Source organism: Mustela nivalis, assembly GCF_964662115.1.
Source record: "Mustela nivalis genome assembly, chromosome: 7".
Classification (NCBI taxonomy): Eukaryota; Metazoa; Chordata; class Mammalia; order Carnivora; family Mustelidae; genus Mustela; species Mustela nivalis.
The window spans coordinates 93,562,147-93,581,901 of record NC_139026.1 but is presented as its reverse complement, the minus strand read 5'-3'; the positions used below and the strand labels follow the sequence as shown (position 1 = coordinate 93,581,901).

General features: G+C 36.9%; 1 protein-coding gene across 1 annotated transcript; it reads left to right on the top strand.

Annotated features, from left to right (window-relative positions):
- Nucleotides 1–18,452: 18,452 nt before the first annotated feature.
- On the top strand, nt 18,453–19,394 carry LOC309869858 (olfactory receptor 6C6; the record flags this gene model as incomplete). The annotated part of the gene is made up of 1 exon (XM_082741634.1): nt 18,453–19,394. The coding sequence occupies one exon, from the start codon at nt 18,453–18,455 to the stop codon at nt 19,392–19,394; it is 942 nt and encodes a 313-aa protein (XP_082597760.1).
- Nucleotides 19,395–19,755: the final 361 nt, after the last annotated feature.

Sequence of the window (19,755 nt, the reverse complement as noted above, 5' to 3'; positions counted from 1 at the left end):
ATTATGGCAAAAAGATGCATGGTATGATTTCAATCTTTTTGAATAGGTTGATACTATTTTTCTCACCAAGTTTGTGATCTATTCTGCAGAACAGTCAATGTGCACTTGAAAAGAATATATATCCTGATGTTTTAGGATGGAATATTATGAATATACCTGTTACAATCATCTAGTCCAATGTGTCATCAAAGGCACTATTTTCTTGTTGACTTTCTGTCACTATGATCTATCCAATTTTGTAAATAGGGTGTGAAAGTCCCTTACTGCTATTGTATTACTCTTGATTAGTTCCTGTATGTTTCTTACTCACTCCTTTGTGTTTTGGTTGCTCCCATGTTGGGATTGTAGAATAAATATCTACAATCGTTATATCTTCTAGTTGGATTGTTCCTTTTAGAACTATCTAGTGTCTTTTGTGTCCTGTTACAGTCTTTGTTTTAAAGTCTATTTTGTCTGGTATGAGTATACTCCAGATTTCTTTTCACAACCATTTGCATGATGAATATTTCTCCAAATTCTCACTTTAAATGTGCACGTGTCTTTTTGCCTGAAATAAGTCTCTTAAGGATAGCATATAGATGGGGCTTGCTTTTTAATCCATTCCATCACTCTGTGTATTTGATTGGAGAGTTGAATCCATTTACATTTATTGTAATTATTGATAGATGCACTTTTTGCCATTTTGTTTCTTGTTTTGTGATTGTTTTTGTAGTTCTTCTCTGTTCCTTTCTTATCTTCTCTCCTGTTCTGATGGCCTTCTTTAGTTATCTACTTAGATTCCTTACTTGTTATTTCTGGCTTATCTATTACCGGTTTTTAGTTTGTGATTACCATTAGCTTTGTGTGTAACATCTTCTGCATATAGCAGTCTATATTAAGTGTCAGTCACTTACGTTTCAATGCATTCGTAACTCCCTCTCACATTTTAGGAATGTGGTGTCATTTATTACATTCTTTCATTTGTGAGTCCCTGACTGATTTTTACAGATACACTTATTTTTACTGCTTTTGCCCTTTTTACTATTTTCCTCTTACTTAAGGTCTTTGTTTTCCACTCAAAAGAGTCCCCTTTAACATTTCTTGGACAGCTGGTTGAGTTGTCATAAACTCATTTAGCTTTTGTCTGGGAAACTCTGTCTCCTCTTCTATTCTGAATGTTAACCCCTAATGGATAGAATATTCTTAGCTCTAGGTTTTTCTGTTTGTTTGTTTGTTTGCTTGCTTTGTTTTTGTTTTTGTTTTCTTTTAGCTCTGTGAATATATCATGCCACTTTATTCTGGCCTGCAAAATTTCTGCTGAATCATCAGCTCATAGCCTCTTAGGGGTTCTTTCATATATTACTGTCTTCCTTTCTCTTGTTTACTTTAAAATTCTTTCTTAATCACTACTTTTTGCAATCTCAATTAGTATGTATTTTTGTGTGGACCTCCTTGGGTTGATTTTTTGGGGGTATCTCTGTGTCTCTTAAGCGTGGATTTCTGTTTCCTACCCCAGATTCAGGAAGTTTTCAGTTACTATTTCTTCAAATGAATTTTCTTCTCCCTTTTCTTTCTTCTCCTTCTGAGATCCCTATAATGTGAATGTGATTACACTTGATGGAGTTGCTGAATTCCCTTAGTCTATTCTTATTTTGTGTGTGTGTGTGTTTGTGTGTGTGTGTGTGTGTGTGTGTGTGTTTTCCATCTGCTCAGCTTGATAACTTTCCATTACTCTGTCCTTCAGGTCACCAACGTTGGTTGACTTCCTCTAGTCTGTTGCTTATTCCATGCAGTGTTTTTATTTTTTTTTTATTTTTTATTTTTTTAAAAAAATTTATTTATTTATTTGACAGAGAGAGAGAGATCACAAGTAGGCAGAGAGAGGCAGAGAAAGGAAGGGAAGCAGACTCCCTGCCTAGCAGAGAGCCCGATGCGGGGCTCGATCCCAGGACCCTGGGATCATGACCTGAGCTGAAGGCAGAGGCCTTAACCCACTGAGCCACCCAGGCACCCCAGCCATGCAGTGTTTTTAAGTTTCATTTATTTTGTTCTTAAACTCTGATTATTTCCTTTTAATGATTTTGTTAAGGATCTCCCTGAGGGTCTCCACTCTTTTCTCAAGTCTAGTAAGTATCTTTATGATCATAACTTGAAATTCTATATCAGGCTTATTACTTATCTCCATTTTATTTAGGTCTCTTGCTGTAGTTTTGTTCTGGTCTTTCATCTCAAATATATTCCTCTGCCTCATCATTTTCTCTTATTTTCTATTTCTTTGTGTTAGGAAAGTCTGCTACCTCTCTTGCTTTTAACAGTAATCGCTTTATGAAGAGAAGATCCTGTATGCCCTGAGGGGATTGTCCCCTATTCACTGGAACCTAGATAAGGGGGGGGGGGTCTCCTATCTGTGCTCCATGTATCTTGCTATTGTATGTTGGCCACTTTTTCCTTCACTCCAATCATCTTAGTGGCTCTCCTTGCCTCTTGTGGGCAGTGTTGTCTCCCTGTGGTATTAGTGGATCAATCTGGGGCTACCTTGTGCTGAATTTAGTCAGACCAGGTGTTTGTCAGAGATGCAGTAGCACCAAACTGCTAGGCGATTTCCCTGTGCTGTCCCCTGAGAAGCTTTCATTGGTGGGTGGGGCCTGCAATCAGTCCAACTGTCTTCTCCCAGCCCACTGCTAGGGGTGATTCTGAGGGATGTGTGCTTATATTTCCTTGACTCCAGGGCACTTTGGAGTGGTACTGGCCCCTGTCAAGTCTGCTTGCACCCTGCCAGGCTTGTGCCTGGTTTGAATGGGCTCTGGCCAAGAACATATTGGAGGGAGTGGGGCATGCAATGTCTGCAAAGTTTACATGCTAGTGAAAGAGGACATGTTGCCATTTACAATCAGAGTACTTAATGAATGATATAAATTTAGTGCCTGTAAGTTAGCTGTTCCTATGGATTTTCTCTGTTCCTCTTTAGTCCTTGTTACCTCCTGCCTCTTCTATGATTGGGATATTATTTTGCTTATGGAATCACCGAGTTCCCTATGTCTACCTTAGTGATCAACTAGCTTTCTCCCCCCTCTTCTTTTCAGGTTCATTATTTTCCATATTCTTACCTGCTATATCACATATGTTCTCCTGTGCTTCTTTAATCCTTGTAGTGATTATATCTACTCTGTTTACATCTTTGATGTAGCGTTTTTTTTTGTTTGTTTGTTTGTTTGTTTTTTTAATTTCAGCCTAATTTTTAGATCTCTGCAGCAAGGGTTTCTCTCATGTCTTGTATTCTCTTTTCAAGTCCTTCTAGTAGTCTTATGACTGTAGATCTAAATTCTTGTTCAGATATTTTCCTTGTATCTGCTTTGAGCAAGTTTCTGTCTGTGATATCTTCCTGACCTTTCTTTAGGGGAGAATTCCTCCATTTTGTCATCTTGGCTAAGTTTCTATCTTTTGCATGCTATAAAATGTTGTTACTTCTGAGTAGCACTAAATTTAAAAAATGTCATACAAAAAAAAAAAAAAAAAAAGGTCATACAGTGTCCAGGGCCTGGCACTTTGGGAAGTGTTTCTGGTGTATGCTGTGTGCACTCTGCTGTTGTGTTTAGGCTGTTCTCTCCCACTGGTCAATCCTCTGCAGAGTCCCTTCTTGCTTGCAGTGGGGAGTGTTTTGGCCATTATCTAGGTATGCATTGATTTGTTTGTTGAAAAAGCCTAGGAAAAAAGCAAAGAAAGAAAAAGAAAATAAAAAGTTTTATGTGTGGAGAAGGCTGATCCAAAAAGAAAAGGAAGCAGAACAACAACAACAAAAAAAATAGACACTCAAAAATACTATAGACTGATTCCAAAGAAATAGGAAAAAAGGGAAAACAGAAGAAGAAAAGAAAAAAGCATCCTGAACAAAAGTAAAATAGAACTAAATTAAAATGAGAAAAGGAAATAAAAACCAAACAAAAAACTGTAAGCCTGATTCCAGAAGAAAAATAAAAAATAAAATAAAATAAACAAGACAAAAGAAAAAAAAAAATACTGCCCAGTCCTATTTTCACCAGAAGTGAAGGGGATACATTGGGATAATTTGTTCAGTAGACTTGGTGAATGCAGCATCCTGCCTGTTTTGCTCCTCTGTGTGGGAGGATGAGAGGCCCACTGAGCTGGGTCTATCCAAAAGACACTACGGGAGCTCCATTCTTTACCTCTACCTACTTCTGGAGGCAACTGGTGTTCTTTGGCTTATGGTCACATTATCAAATCTCTGCCTTTGTGTTTAGATTGCTTTCTCTTATTTCTGTCTCAAATATCTCTTTGCCTCTCTTTTAATAAGGATACTTGTAGTTACATTTAAAACCTATGTGGATAGGGGTGCCTGAGTGGCTTAATGGGTTAAAGCTTCTGCCTTTGGCTCAGGTCATGATCCCAGGGTCCTGGGATCAAGCCCCACATCATGCTCTCTACTCAGTGGGGAGCCTGATTCCTCCTCTCTCTCATCCTGCCTCTTTGCCTACTTGTGATCTCTGAGTGTCAAATAAATAAATAAAATCTTAAAACAAAACAAAACAAAAAAACTATGTGGATAAACCAGGATAACCTCTCCATTTTAAGATCTTTAACCTGATCATATCTGCAATGACTTTTTTTTTTTTAATTGGGTAATATTTGCAGGTTCCAGAGATTAGGTCTTCTTATTTTAGGAGGCCATTATCAGTGTACCACTTTCAGCTACATTATCATCACCATCTCTTCACCAGCAGATTATTATTCTCATTATTCTGGTTACTTACCTTTATGAGTTTGCTAAGAGGACATTGATTATTATGGTGACCAGGGTCATGGACAGAGATGTAAAGTTAAAATTCTTATGATCTTTTTTTTTAGAAGTCAATGTTTTAGAAATAATATATCCTGATTCATAGCATGAAAATTGTTTTATATAATTCTCCAAGATTGTTTCTTTAGTTTTATATTCCATAGCATGTTAATTAAATTGACAAATTATACTGTACATTGACTACTACTAAGTGCTATACACAGTACAAATATCTCACCATGTTAAAACAACTCCATAATATAAGAATGCTCTTATCATCTTCTTTTAGTCAAGTAGGAAATAAATGCTGGAATGATCAACCAATTTGACTGTTACAATATAACTAAGTAGTTTGGAGCTGAGATTGAAAAATGAAGATTTTCAAATAGTCTACTCATGGCTATCATATGGATTCATATTTTCTTGCAAACTAGTAGTTTTTTAGTAGCATTTATTATAGTTTTTCAAATTCTAAATAGATTATGTGAAATCAGACAAATGTATGACTATGAAAAACAAGGAAGTTGTTGTCACAACATAGAGGTAATTCCTTTCTAGGTGTATCTGTAGCTCAATGAATCACATACAAAACAAGGCCAAAACAAAAAAAAAAAAAAAAAAAAAGAAAGAAAGAGAAACTCATCAAACCAAATGAATATATTAAGGATATAGTTTGTTTTCTTTTAATAAAAAAAAAATCAGTATTAGAGTTATCTGCAAAATTTGAATATGCATATTGTGTTCAAAATTATTAGAGAATGGTTATTTATTTATTTACTTATTTTTAAAGATTTTATTTATTTATTTGACAGATAGAGATCACAAGTAAGCAGAGAGGTAGGCAGAGAGAGAGAGGAAGCAAGTTCCCTGCTGAACAGAGAACTTGATGTGGGGCTCGATCCCAGGACCCTGAGATTATGATCTGAGCCAAAGACAGAGCTGCTTAACCCACTGAGCCACCCAGGTGTTCCGAGAATGGTTAATTAAAACCTGATACCTGGTACACTGATTAATGTAGAAAAAAAAAGAGTATGTTGAATTTAAATATGAATCTGTTCCAGTCAAGTATGTTATTTACTTGGAGTTTATAAGCTTGTCAATAAAATGAGTAGGTCCTTGAGGGAATTTTCAGAAGATTGTGAAAGGGCAAGCACCTGGAATCTGTCTCCCCACCTAGACAATATTTCCACTGGTAATATCTGTCTGATATAATCAGTTTAGAGCTCTAGGGTTTAGTGAAGTCCTGTAACTTCCAGAGGAAGGCTGGGATGATAAGTTACTGTTAATTTTGGTAATTTTAGATCTTAGCACAGTAGCAGTGACCCATTCCATGGCTCCAGCTGAGGAACTGAATATTTAATTTTTAATTTAATGTTTATTACTTTAAGTGTGTATATCCACTGTGGCCTGTGGCTATCCTATTGGTCAGCACACATCTAAGTAATCTTACTAGTAGTCTAATAAAAAGAAGTCAAGTCACATCCAAATATTTTGGTAGATTATTGAGATAGAATTAACTACATTAATTAACTACATTAATTAACTGCCCTCCTCTATTTAGTTCCTTGCACACTTGTTACTGCCTCAGTTGTTGCCTGGAGACGTAAGGAAATGAAAAAGTTCTGGAAAGTTAGCAGCTATCAGGTGATGGACCATCTGGACTATGCAACAAATGAAGAAAACCCTGTGACTGCTGGGGAACAGATTGTTCAACAATAATATTATGTAGACCTGCAATAATGTGTCAGTTGATTTTCTACGAATAGAGTTTGACTTTTTAAATTGACTTTTGAATTGACAATCTTAATGAATCTTCAGTGATATGCTTGCAAATATATATTTTTAAAAGCTGGTACCGACAATTACATCAAATAATTGAAACACATTTGCTTTTAACTATGTTAAAGTTGTGCCTTCACATTAAATAAAAGCATATGGTCTGTGTAAAAAAAAAAAAAAATTACATATATGCTTAGTCTTAAAAGTAGTATGGATATCCTGTATCACTGATAAAATCACTGGTCCTTTTTCTCACCAATAATAAATAACTTTATTTTTTTTAATTTTTATTTATTCTTAAAAAAAAAAAAAAAAAAAAAAAAAAAGGGACGCCTGGGTGGCTCAGTTGGTTAAGCAGCTGCCTTCCGCTCAGGTCATGATACCAGCGTCCTGGGATCGAGTCCCACATCCGGCTCCTTGCTCAGCGGGGAGCCTGCTTCTCCCTCTGCCTCTGCCTGCCATTCTGTCTGCCTGTGCTCGCTCTCTCCCCCCCCTCTGATAAATAAATAAAATTTAAAAAAAAAAAAAGAATCTGTTTCTTGGTTTATCACTCTCTCTTTGAAAAAAAAAAAGGCTCGGGAAGACAGCCTAAGGCTTAGCTCTCACTATCACTGTTTCCCAAGGTGTGCTTGTCAAAGAGATACTCTGCCATGCCAGATTCGGGGGCCCCCATCTTGCGCAGGTTGGTTACGTGGTCACCAAATTCTTTGGTCACCCAATTCTTTGATGGATTTCACCTGCTCATTCAAGTAATGAGTCTCAATGAAGTCACACAAATGGGGGTCATTTTTATCAGTGGCCAGTTTGTGCAGTTCCAGTAGTGACTGATTCACACTCTTTTCCAAGTGTAATGCACACTCCATTGCATTCAGCCCATTATCCCAATCATCACGGTCTGGTTTCTTGATATCCTGAAGGAAGATTCGGCCACCTCGTTGGTTCTGACAAGGAGAAGAAAAGAGCCCTCTCTCTGAGGAGCCCTGAGCCTTCACAGCCATCACTGGCTTCAGCACGGTGAGCCTAGAAGGGTTTGCTGAGTTTTCCCCATGCTGTAAACCGGAAACAACAGAGAATTGGTTTATTTATTATTATTATTATTTATTTATTTATTTTGCTCTGGAATCTTTATTAAGTGGATGGTAGTAGTCTTCTAGCTCCCCGCAGTGCCCCACATGGCATATTTTACATACCCTAGTTGACTCCACTACGCACGACAGTCCTGATTCAGAAAAATATTTCAGAGATTATGTCCGTTGGCCAAAGGACCTGTGCTTGAACTCAAACATTTCACTTAGCAGTCTTTTAAATTCTAGAATAATCTGTAAAACCATCTTGGGTCCTGTTTTCTTAGATATCCGATCATCCAGAATTGATTTTTTACAAATTTGTTTTAAAGTTCCAAGGAATGGATCCTCAAACAGCCCCTCGTGAGCACAATTCTCTGTTGTTTCCGGTTTACAGCATGGGGAAAACTCAGCAAACCCTTCTAGGCTCACGGTGCTGAAGCCAGTGATGGCTGTGAAGGCTCAGGGCTCCTCAGAGAGAGGGCTCTTTTCTTCTCCTTGTCAGCTGTCATTGTCGCTGTGGCGCTGTGTGAACTATAACTATATCAAACTATAGTTTGATGAACTCTGACAAATATATATAATCAGGCAACCACCATTACAATCAAAATATAAAATATTTCCATTATCCTACACAGTTTTCTCATGACACTTTTGTAGTCAATCACTTTTCACTGCCCCTAAAACCATTGATCAGATTTCTAACCCTATAGTTCAGTAATTTTCAGAATTATAGAAATAGAATCACAGAATATGTAGACCTTGTATATTGCTTCTTTCACTTAGTGTAATATTTTGAAGACTCAATCATGTTTTTTTTAATCTGACTAATTTATTGCATTTGTATGTACATGCCATAATTTTTTAAACTACTTACCAGATGGTGGAAATTGGATCTTCTCCAGGTTTGGGCATTATCATAAAGTGTATTTAATAGCTAAAAATTAGTTCACTTGAAGGTTCAAAATAATTTCATCAAGCATCTAATTGAAACCTCAACCTATTAATATGACAAAATGTTATGCTTGTTACTTGTAAATAAATATACTACCAGGTGCCAGAGTGTAAAATGGTTTACAATAAAGCCTAAAATTACTTCTGTTGCTAATTGGAAGCAAGGCGTGTCTGGGGCCTTGTACACGGCCTTGTACAAACCAGCTTGGGATTTTTCTGTGTTGCCCCAGGACGGTGAACTGCTGATGATCCTGTTAAATATTTCATCCATTATTCTAAATTATTAATGATACTCCCCTGGGATACTTTCACTTCAGCTTTTGTTTAAGGTAAATTACAATGGTGTTTTTTATTGACAGAAATTAGTATTTTTGGAACTTTGATCCTCTGGGTGATTTTTTTATTTTTTGCCTCTTTATTTTATTTCAGTAGAACCCTTGAGTCTGTAGTAAATAGAAAATGATAAAGCTGCAGCATTTAATAAGTGGAAAGAAGGAAAGAAAGCAATATGGGGTCTCAGAATAATTGTTTAAATTTCATCAGATGATGCCCCAAGTTTTTTTAGTTGTCTCACTTTATTTTACTTTAATGTATGACTACTGATTTGAGGCTTTGAATGATAGCATTTATAACAACCATCTTTCACAAAATGCAGGTTATCTGGAAAAGAAGATGGATATCCATTAAAATTATTAATACTTGAGTTCTGAACTTCAAAGTGAGTATAAATTTGAAGGATGTGGAAATTCTTTACGGAAGGACCATATGTACATGGTCCCTCCCACAAAAATCGGTGATAGGAAATATCCAGCTTATAAAATAAAATATGATGATAAGGGAGTAAAATCATGATTAATTATGTTAACATACATCTCTGGCATGTACATATAAGGGGATATTAGATACAGTAGATCCCAGAAGGTAAGGAGACTATAATTTTAACTTGACTTCAAACTCAGAAATTAAGTTAAATGCACAGGTCTCATTCAGGGAGTTGAATTTGACTACTACATTTTTAAGGTTTACAGTTTTTTTTAAATGGTTGTATATTAACAGATGTTGTAATCTATTTTATTCACATATAGTTACATCTAACTTTCATTTTCTCCGATTCATTTCATGAATTATTATCCTGAGTAAAATAATGTGGAAAAAATGCTGAGCATCTCTTTTCTAAAATCTGAAATACCATAGTTCTAGAACAGTCTGTTAGATCCACTTGGTAATAGAAACTGTATGCTAACTCCTGGACTATAGCTTTTTAAATAAGAATAGAGCAAGATGGGAGTTATAACAAGGATATAAGCATATATTTTTATATAAAACTTTGTGGCCACACACAAGTTGAAGATTGCAAGGCATCAATTGCCATTAAAAATATCAATGAAACAGAGGGAGGAGTCAAGATGGCGGAGAAGTAGCAAGCTGAGACTGCTTCAGCTCGCCGGAGATCAGCTAGATAGCTTATCTAAAGATTGCAAACACCTGAAAATCCATCGGCAGACCGAAGAGAAGAAGAACAGCAATTCTGGAAACAGAAAAACAACCACTTTCTGAAAGGTAGGACCGGCGGAGAAGTGAATCCAAAGCGACGGGAAGATAGACCCCGGGGGGAGGGGCCGGCTCCCGGCAAGCGGCGGAGCAACCACGCACAAAATCAGGACTTTTAAAAGTCTGTTCCGCTGAGGGACATCGCTCCAGAGGCTAAACCGGGGTGAAGCCCACGCGGGGTCAGTGTGGCCTCAGGTCCCGCAGGGTCACAGAAGGATCGGGGGTGTCTGAGTGTCGTAGAGCTTGCGGGTATTGGAACGGAAAGCCGGCTACAGAAACAGAGCTGACAGTAAGCTCACAGCTCGGTGTTACCTTGAACCGATCGCAGGCTCGGTGAGCTCGGAGCGCGGCCGGAGGTCAGGCAGACGGGAATAACTGGGCGCTGTTCTCTGAGGGCGCACTGAGGAGTGGGGCCCTGGGCTCTCGGCTCCTCCGGGCCAGAGACCAGGAGGCCGCCATTTGTGTTCCCGTCCTCCGGAACTCTACGGAAAGCGCTCAGGGAACAAAAGCTCCTGAAAGCAAACCCGAGCGGATTACTCACCCCGGCCCCGGGTAAGGGAGGTGTAATTCCGCCTGGGGCAAAGACACTTGAGAATCACTACAACAGGCCCCTCCCCCAGAAGATCAACAAGAAATCCAGCCAAGACCAAGTTCACCTACCAAGGAGTGCGGTTTCAATACCAAGAAGAGCAGCAGAATTCCAGAGGAGGAGAAAGCCAAGCACGGAACTCATGGCTTTTTTCCTGTGATTTTTTTTTTTTACTCTTGCAGTTAATTTAATTTTTTCTTTTCCATTTTTTTTTTTCTTTTTCTTCTCGCCTTCGGGTAAAAATTATTTTTTTTAACTGTTACCTTTTTCTTTTTTAACGATTTTTTACTAGTTTATCTAATATATATATTTTTTCTTTTTTACATTTTTCTCAGGTGTTTTCTTTTTAAAAAAAATTTTTTTTTCTTTTCTTTTTTTTTTCTTTCTTTCTTTTTGAACCTCTTTTTATCCCCTTTCTCCCCACTCACGATTTTGGATCTCTTCTAATTTAGTTAAAGCATATTTTTCTGGGGTTGTTGCCACCCTTTTAGTATTTTACTTGCCCCTTCATTTACTCTTATCTGGCCAAAATGACAAGACGTAAAAATTCAACGCAAAAAAAAGAACAAGAGGCAGTACCGAAGGCTAGGGACCTAATCAATACAGACATTGGTAATATGTCAGATCTAGAGTTCAGAATGACAATTCTCAAGGTTCTAGCCGGGCTCGAAAAAGGCATGGAAGATATTAGAGAAACCCTCTCGAGAGATATAAAAGCCCTTTCTGGAGAAATAAAAGAACTAAAATCTAACCAAGTTGAAATAAAAAAAGCTATTAATGAGGTGCAATCAAAAATGGAGGCTCTAACTGCTAGGATAAATGAGGCAGAAGAAAGAATTAGTGATATAGAAGACCAAATGACAGAGAATAAAGAAGCTGAGCAAAGAGGGACAAACAGCTACTGGACCACGAGGGGAGAATTCGAGAATTAAGTGACACCATAAGACGAAACAACATTAGAATAATTGGGATTCCAGAAGAAGAAGAAAGAGAGAGGGGAGCAGAAGGTATACTGGAGAGAATTATTGGGGAGAATTTCCCCAATATGGCAAAGGGAACGAGCATCAAAATTCAGGAGGTTCAGAGAACGCCCCTCAAAATCAATAAGAGTAGGCCCACACCCCGTCACCTAATAGTAAAATTTACAAGTCTCAGTGACAAAGAGAAAATCCTGAAAGCAGCCCGGGAAAAGAAGTCTGTAACATACAATGGTAAAAATATTAGATTGGCAGCTGACTTACCCACAGAGACCTGGCAGGCCAGAAAGAGCTGGCATGATATTTTTAGAGCACTAAACGAGAAAAACATGCAGCCCAGAATACTATATCCAGCTAGGCTATCATTGAAAATAGAAGGAGAGATTAAAAGCTTCCAGGACAAACAACAACTGAAAGAATTTGCAAATACCAAACCAGCTCTACAGGAAATATTGAAAGGGGTCTTCTAAGCAAAGAGAGAGCCTACAAGTGGTAGATAAGAAAGGAACAGAGACCATATACAATAACAGTCACCTTACAGGCAATACAATGGCACTAAATTCATATCTCTCAATAGTTACCCTGAATGTGAATGGGCTAAATGCCCCTGTCAAAAGACACAGGGTATCAGAATGGATAAAAAAACAAAACCCATCTATATGTTGCCTCCAAGAAACTCATTTTAAGCCCGAAGACACCTCCAGATTTAAAGTGAGGGGGTGGAAAAGAATTTACCATGCTAATGGACATCAGAAGAAAGCAGGAGTGGCAATCCTTATATCAGATCAATTAGATTTTAAGCCAAAGACTATAATAAGAGATGAGGAAGGACACTATATCATACTCAAAGGGTCTGTCCAACAAGAAGATTTAACAATTTTAAATATCTATGCCCCCAACGTGGGAGCAGCCAACTATATAAACCAATTAATAACAAAATCAAAGAAACACATCAACAACAATACAATAATAGTAGGGGACTTTAACACTCCCCTCACTGAAATGGACAGGTCATCCAAGCAAAAGATCAGCAAGGAAATAAAGGCCTTAATCGACACACTGGACCAGATGGACATCACAGATATATTCAGAACATTTCATCCCAAAGCAACAGAATACACATTCTTCTCTAGTGCACATGGAACATTCTCCAGAATAGATCACATCCTCGGTCCTACATCAGGACTCAACCGGTATCAAAAGATTGGGATCATTCCCTGCATATTTTCAGACCACAATGCTCTAAAGCTAGAACTCAACCACAAAAGGAAGTTTGGAAAGAACCCAAATGCATGGAGACTAAACAGTATCCTTCTAAAGAATGAATGGGTCAACCGGGAAATTAAAGAAGAATTGAAAAAAATCATGGAAACAAATGATAATGAAAATACAACGGTTCAAAATCTGTGGGACACAATAAAGGCAGTCCTGAGAGGAAAATATATAGCGGTACAAGCCTTTCTCAAGAAACAAGAAAGGTCACAGGTACACAACCTAACCCTACACGTAAAGGAGCTGGAGAAAGAACAAGAAAGAAACCCTAAGCCCAGCAGGAGAAGAGAAATCATAAAGATCAGAGCAGAAATCAATGAAATAGAAACCAAAAAAACAATAGAAAAAATCAACGAAACTAGGAGCTGGTTCTTTGAAAGAATTAATAAAATTGATAAACCCCTGGCCCGACTTATCAAAAAGAAAAGAGAAAGGACCCAAATATATAAAATCATGAATGAAAGAGGAGAGATCACAACTAACACCAAAGAAATACAAACTATTATAAGAACATACTATGAGCAACTCTACGGCAATAAATTTGACAATCTGGAAGAAATGGATGCATTCCTAGAAACATATAAACTACCACAACTGAACCAGGAAGAAATAGAAAGCCTGAACAGACCCATAACCAGTAAGGAGATTGAAACAGTCATTAAAAATCTCCAAACAAACAAAAGCCCAGGGCCAGATGGCTTCCCGGGGGAATTCTACCAAACATTTAAAGAAGAACTAATTCCTATTCTCCTGAAACTGTTCCAAAAAATAGAAATGGAAGGAAAACTTCCAAACTCATTTTATGAGGCCAGCATCACCTTGATCCCAAAACCAGACAAGGATCCCACCAAAAAAGAGAGCTATAGACCGATATCCTTTATGAACACAGATGAGAAAACACTCAACAAAATACTAGCCAATAGGATTCAACAGTACATTAAAAAGATTATTCACCACGACCAAGTGGGATTTATTCCAGGGCTGCAAGGTTGGTTCAACATTCGCAAATCAGTCAATGTGATACAACACATCAATAAAAGAAAGAACAAGAACCATATGACACTTTCAATAGATGCTGAAAAAGCATTTGACAAAGTACAGCATCCCTTCCTGATCAAAACTCTTCAAAGTGTAGGCATAGAGGGCACATACCTCAATATCATCAAAGCCATCTATGAAAAACCCACTGCAAATATCATTCTCAATGGAGAAAAACTGAAAGCTTTTCCACTAACGTCAGGAACACGGCAGGGATGTCCATTATCACCACTGCTATTCAACATAGTACTAGAGGTCCTAGCCTCAGCAATCAGACAACAAAAGGAAATTAAAGGCATCCAAATCGGCAAAGAAGAAGTCAAATTATCACTCTTCGCAGATGATATGATACTATATGTGGAAAACCCAAAAGACTCCACTCCAAAACTGCTAGAACTTATACAGAAATTCAGTAAAGTGTCAGGATATAAAATCAATGCACAGAAATCAGTTGCATTTCTCTACACCAACAGCAAGACAGAAGAAAGAGATATTAAGGAGTCAATCCCATTTACAATTGCATCCAAAACCATAAGATACCTAGGAATAAACCTAACCAAAGAGACACAGAATCTATACTCAGAAAACTATAAAGTACTCATCAAAGAAATTGAGGAAGACACAAAGAAATGGAAAAAAGTTCCATGCTCCTGGATTGGAAGAATAAATATTGTGAAAATGTCTATGCTACCTAAAGCAATCTACACATTTAATGCAATTCCTATCAAAGTACCATCCATCTTTTTCAAAGAAATGGAACAAATAATGCTAAAATTTATATGGAACCAGAAAAGACCTCGAATAGCCAAAGGGATATTGAAAAAGAAAGCCAACGTTGGTGGCATCACAATTCCGGACTTCAAGCTCTATTACAAAGCTGTCATCATCAAGACAGCATGGTACTGGCACAAAAACAGACACATAGATCAATGGAACAGAATAGAGAGCCCCGAAATAGACCCTCAAATCTATGGTCAACTCATCTTCGACAAAGCAGGAAAGAATGTCCAATGGAAAAAAGACAGCCTCTTCAATAAATGGTGCTGGGAAAATTGGACAGCCACATGTAGAAAAATGAAATTGGACCATTTCCTTACACCACACACAAAAATAGACTCAAAGTGGATGAAGGACCTCAATGTGCGAAAGGAATCCATCAAAATCCTTGAGGAGAACACAGGCAGCAACCTCTTCGACCTCTGCCGCAGCAACATCTTCCTAGGAACAACGCAAAAGGCAAGGGAAGCAAAGGCAAAAATGAACTATTGGGATTTCATCAAGATCAAAAGCTTTTGCACAGCAAAGGAAACAGTTAACAAAATCAAAAGACAACTGACAGAATGGGAGAAGATATTTGCAAACGACATATCAGATAAAGGACTAGTGTCCAGAATCTATAAAGAACTTAGCAAACTCAACACCCAAAGAACAAATAATCCAATCAAGAAATGGGCAGAGGACATGAACAGACATTTCTGCAAAGAAGACATCCAGATGGCCAACAGACACATGAAAAAGTGCTCCATATCACTCGTCATCAGGGAAATACAAATCAAAACCACAATGAGATATCACCTCACACCAGTCAGAATGGCTAAAATAAACAAGTCAGGAAATGACAGATGCTGGCGAGGATGTGGAGAAAGGGGAACCCTCCTACACTGTTGGTGGGAATGCAAGCTGGTGCAGCCACTCTGGAAAACAGCATGGAGGTTCCTCAGAATGTTGAAAATAGAACTGCCCTATGACCCAGCAATTGCACTATTGGGTATTTACCCTAAAGATACAAATGTAGTGATCCAAAGGGGCACATGCACCCGAATGTTTATAGCAGCAATGTCCACAATAGCCAAACTATGGAAAGAACCTAGATGTCCATCCACAGATGAATGGATCAAGAAGATGTGGTATATATACACAATGGAATACTATGCAGCCATCAAAAGAAATGAAGTCTTGCCATTTGCGACAACATGGATGGAACTAGAGCGTATCATGCTTAGCGAAATAAGTCAAGCAGAGAAAGACAACTATCATATGATTTCCCTGATATGAGGAAGTGGTGATGCAACATGGAGGCTTAAGTGGGTAGGAGAAGAATAAATGAAACAAGATGGGATTGGGAGGGAGACAAACCATAAGTGACTCTTAATCTCACAAAACAAACTGAGGGTTGCTGGGGGGAGGGGGTTTGGGAGAAGGGGGTGGGATTATGGACATTGGGGAGGGTATGTGCTTTGGTGAGTGCTGTGAAGTGTGTAAACCTGGTGATTCACAGACCTGTACCCCTGGGGATAAAAATATATGTTTATAAAAAATAAAAAGTTAAAAAAAAATATCTATGAAACAAGATGGGATTGGGAGGGAGACAAACCATAAGTGACTCTTAATCTTACAAAACAAACTGAGGGTTGCTGGGGTGAGGGGGGTTGGGAGAAGGGGGGGTGGGGTTATGGACATTGGGGAGGGTATGTGCTTTGGTGAGTGCTGATTCACAGACCTGTACCCCTGGGGATAAAAATACATGTTTATAAAAAATAAAAATTTAAAAAAAATTAAAGTTATTCCCTAAAACCTGTTTCAGAAAAACACATTGAGCATGGAACAGTTTTATCTTTCCCCAAATAAGAAAAACTAATATATATGCAGCAATATTAAGACAAATGCAAAAGAATAAAAATAACAGAGTGCTTTAGCAAACCATTTCCTTTATAAGTCTGCAGGTAATGCATATAATGAAACAGACTAACATGTTTCACATAAAAGAGAATAGTATGTCATGGAAATAAGTAGAATTCTTATACTTAAAAAGAACAGGTTAGTATAATGTTAGGGAGGGAAAATGTTACCCTAATATTCAAGATTCTTTTGGCTGGTTTAAGAATTAAAGTGACAAGAGATAGATTAATAGGATAAAATGAGATTAATTGCAAATATATGGGTGGCTCCATGAGAATATGGGACTAATAGGCAGTCAGACAATTGAGTCTTATATGCCATTCTGGTCAAAGAAGTATGTGGAGGTCTGGGACTTCAAAGGGAAGACAATTTAAAGGAAAACAAAAAAGAGTCAGTGTTTGAGGAACAAATGTTTACTGGGCCACAAGGAAACAATGGGATATACAGAAGAATTTTAACAGACTTTGCTAAGTTCCTCCCTCTCTATCACATCTACTTCATTTTACATTGTAGCTGTTTATGGTGATGGTTCCATTTTGGAGCAGGGAGCATTATCTAAATTTGGAGAATTATCTAAATTCTTTTAGACATTTGAGGAGGAGGTAAAAGGTTGTAAAAGGGGAAAAAAGGAGGTAAAAGGAAAAACATTCTGAGTCTTCCTTTTCTCAAAAATGATCAGGTTAAATTAATGATCATGCCAAAGAGACACATTCTGGGGTGCAGATTTCACTTTCCTACAATAATTTCTATTAGTATTCAACAATTCTGCAAAGAATATGGGGAAAGTAATATAAAAAGCAGTGACCCAAATTATGTAGACACATGTAGGAACCTCAAAAAGGTTAGTTTAAAAAAATACAGAATATATTTCATTAAAATATGCTGTTTGTTTTTGTCATGTTTTGCTTTGTTGTATTTGTTATATATATTGAAAACTGTCCATTTGAATATAGCAAAGCCAGTGAAGAAAATTCGTAATAATAATTGTGTACTCTAGGTGCAGAAAAAATTTCACTTTACCAAATTAATGGAAATCAGTCCCCTTTAGTCATTGACTATCACAGGATTTGTAATATAAATGTAAATCTTGAGTTTGCAAATCCCCCTGGTACACGTTATAAAACACAGAACAACATAGTGTATTTGCACAGGTGGAATAAAAAAGATAGAAAAATACATTTAAAATAACTCATATCCTCTTGTTTAAATCATTCATGCAGAGTTGAGCCCATTAAGGAAGAATGTATATTAGCCAAAGAAAATATTCAATTTCCAGAGAAAAAATTCTGAGAAATATTATAATAAAGAGAACTAATGGATGAAAAAAATTTAGTATTGTCATAGCATGTAACTACGTGTCATCACAAATTTCAGACTGGAGAAATCCTTTCCAAATAGATAAATTTGAGAATATATACCTTTTCTTGCATTAGGAAAATATATAAATATTTAGGTTAATATATATGTTAAGATGTGTAAATAGTATTTATATATTTATTTAGTTTGTATATATTTAGGTTAATTTCTATATAATTAAATTAATTTATATACATTTATATGTATTTATACATATGTATACATATACATACATATACATGTTTATACATACATTATACATATTTATATGTATTTAGGTTTATATATATTTATAAATAGGTTCATGTGTATATATATATGAAAATTTATATTACACTACAATATATTATATTCATGTCTATGTTTAATTTTTTGTCTTTTTTTCTTATGTATATTTGTTAAGGTTCATATTAAGAGAAATGAAAAACCAATCAATGGAAATAGAGTTCATCCTCCTGGGACTGACAGATGACCCACAATTGCAAATTCTGATTTTCATGTTTCTCTTTCTTAATTACACATTAAGCCTGATGGGGAACTTAATCATTATCCTTCTCACCCTGCTAGATCCTCGCCTCAAGACACCAATGTATTCCTTTCTCCGTAATTTCTCATTTTTAGAAATTATATTCACAACAGTATGTATTCCCAGATACTTGATAACCATTGTAACTAGAGAAAAAATCATCTCATATAATAATTGTGCAGCTCAATTGTTTTTTATTCTTTTACTGGGAGTTACAGAGTTTTACCTTCTGGCTGCTATGTCCTATGACAGCCATGTTGCCATCTGTAAACCCTTGCATTACCCAATCATTATGAACAGCAGAGTGTGCTATTGGCTTGTACTTTCCTCTTGGCTAATCGGATTCCTAATCATCTTTCCCCCAATGCTTATGGGGCTCAAACTCAATTTCTGTGCTTCCAGAATAATTGATCACTTTATATGTGAAACTTTTCCTATCCTGCAGATATCCTGCACAGATACACGTGTCCTAGAATTGATGTCTTTTATCTTTGCTGTGGTGATACTTGTGGTCACATTGGTGTTAGTGATTCTCTCCTACACTTGCATCATAAAAACCATTATGGAATTCCCTTTGGCACAGCAAAGGACCAAAGCTTTTTCCACTTGTACTTCCCATATGATTGTTGTCTCCATAACTTATGGGAGCTGCATCTTTGTGTATATTAAACCATCTGCCAAAGAAAGGGTGACTGTATCCAAAGGTTTAGCTTTGCTGTATACCTCAGTTGCCCCTTTACTAAACCCCTTCATTTATACCCTAAGGAACCAGCAGGTAAAAGAAATCTTCTGGGATATGTTACAAAAGATGTGTTTTTCAAAAAAGCAATTGTAATGAATGTCACAAATCACAGTCTTGCTATAAAAACAACAACAAAAAATTCATTCATTTCTTTTTTTTTAAGATTTTGTTTATTTATTTGAGACAGAGATAGCATAAGCAGAGTGGAGGCTGAAGTAGGCACCCTCATTCATTTCTTCTGATTGTGTTTTTCTGCCTCATTACTTATCTGCTATGGACATTCTCTTGGAGAATCTTGCAGCTAAGTTCCACCGTTACATTTTATTATTCCTAATGAAAACACCTCTCAAATCTGTACCACAAGCTTTAAAAATAACATTTCTTTATTGTATATTAGCTTCTAGAAACCATGAATTTAAAAAAATATGCCTTTTAAAGTATAATTTGCTATACT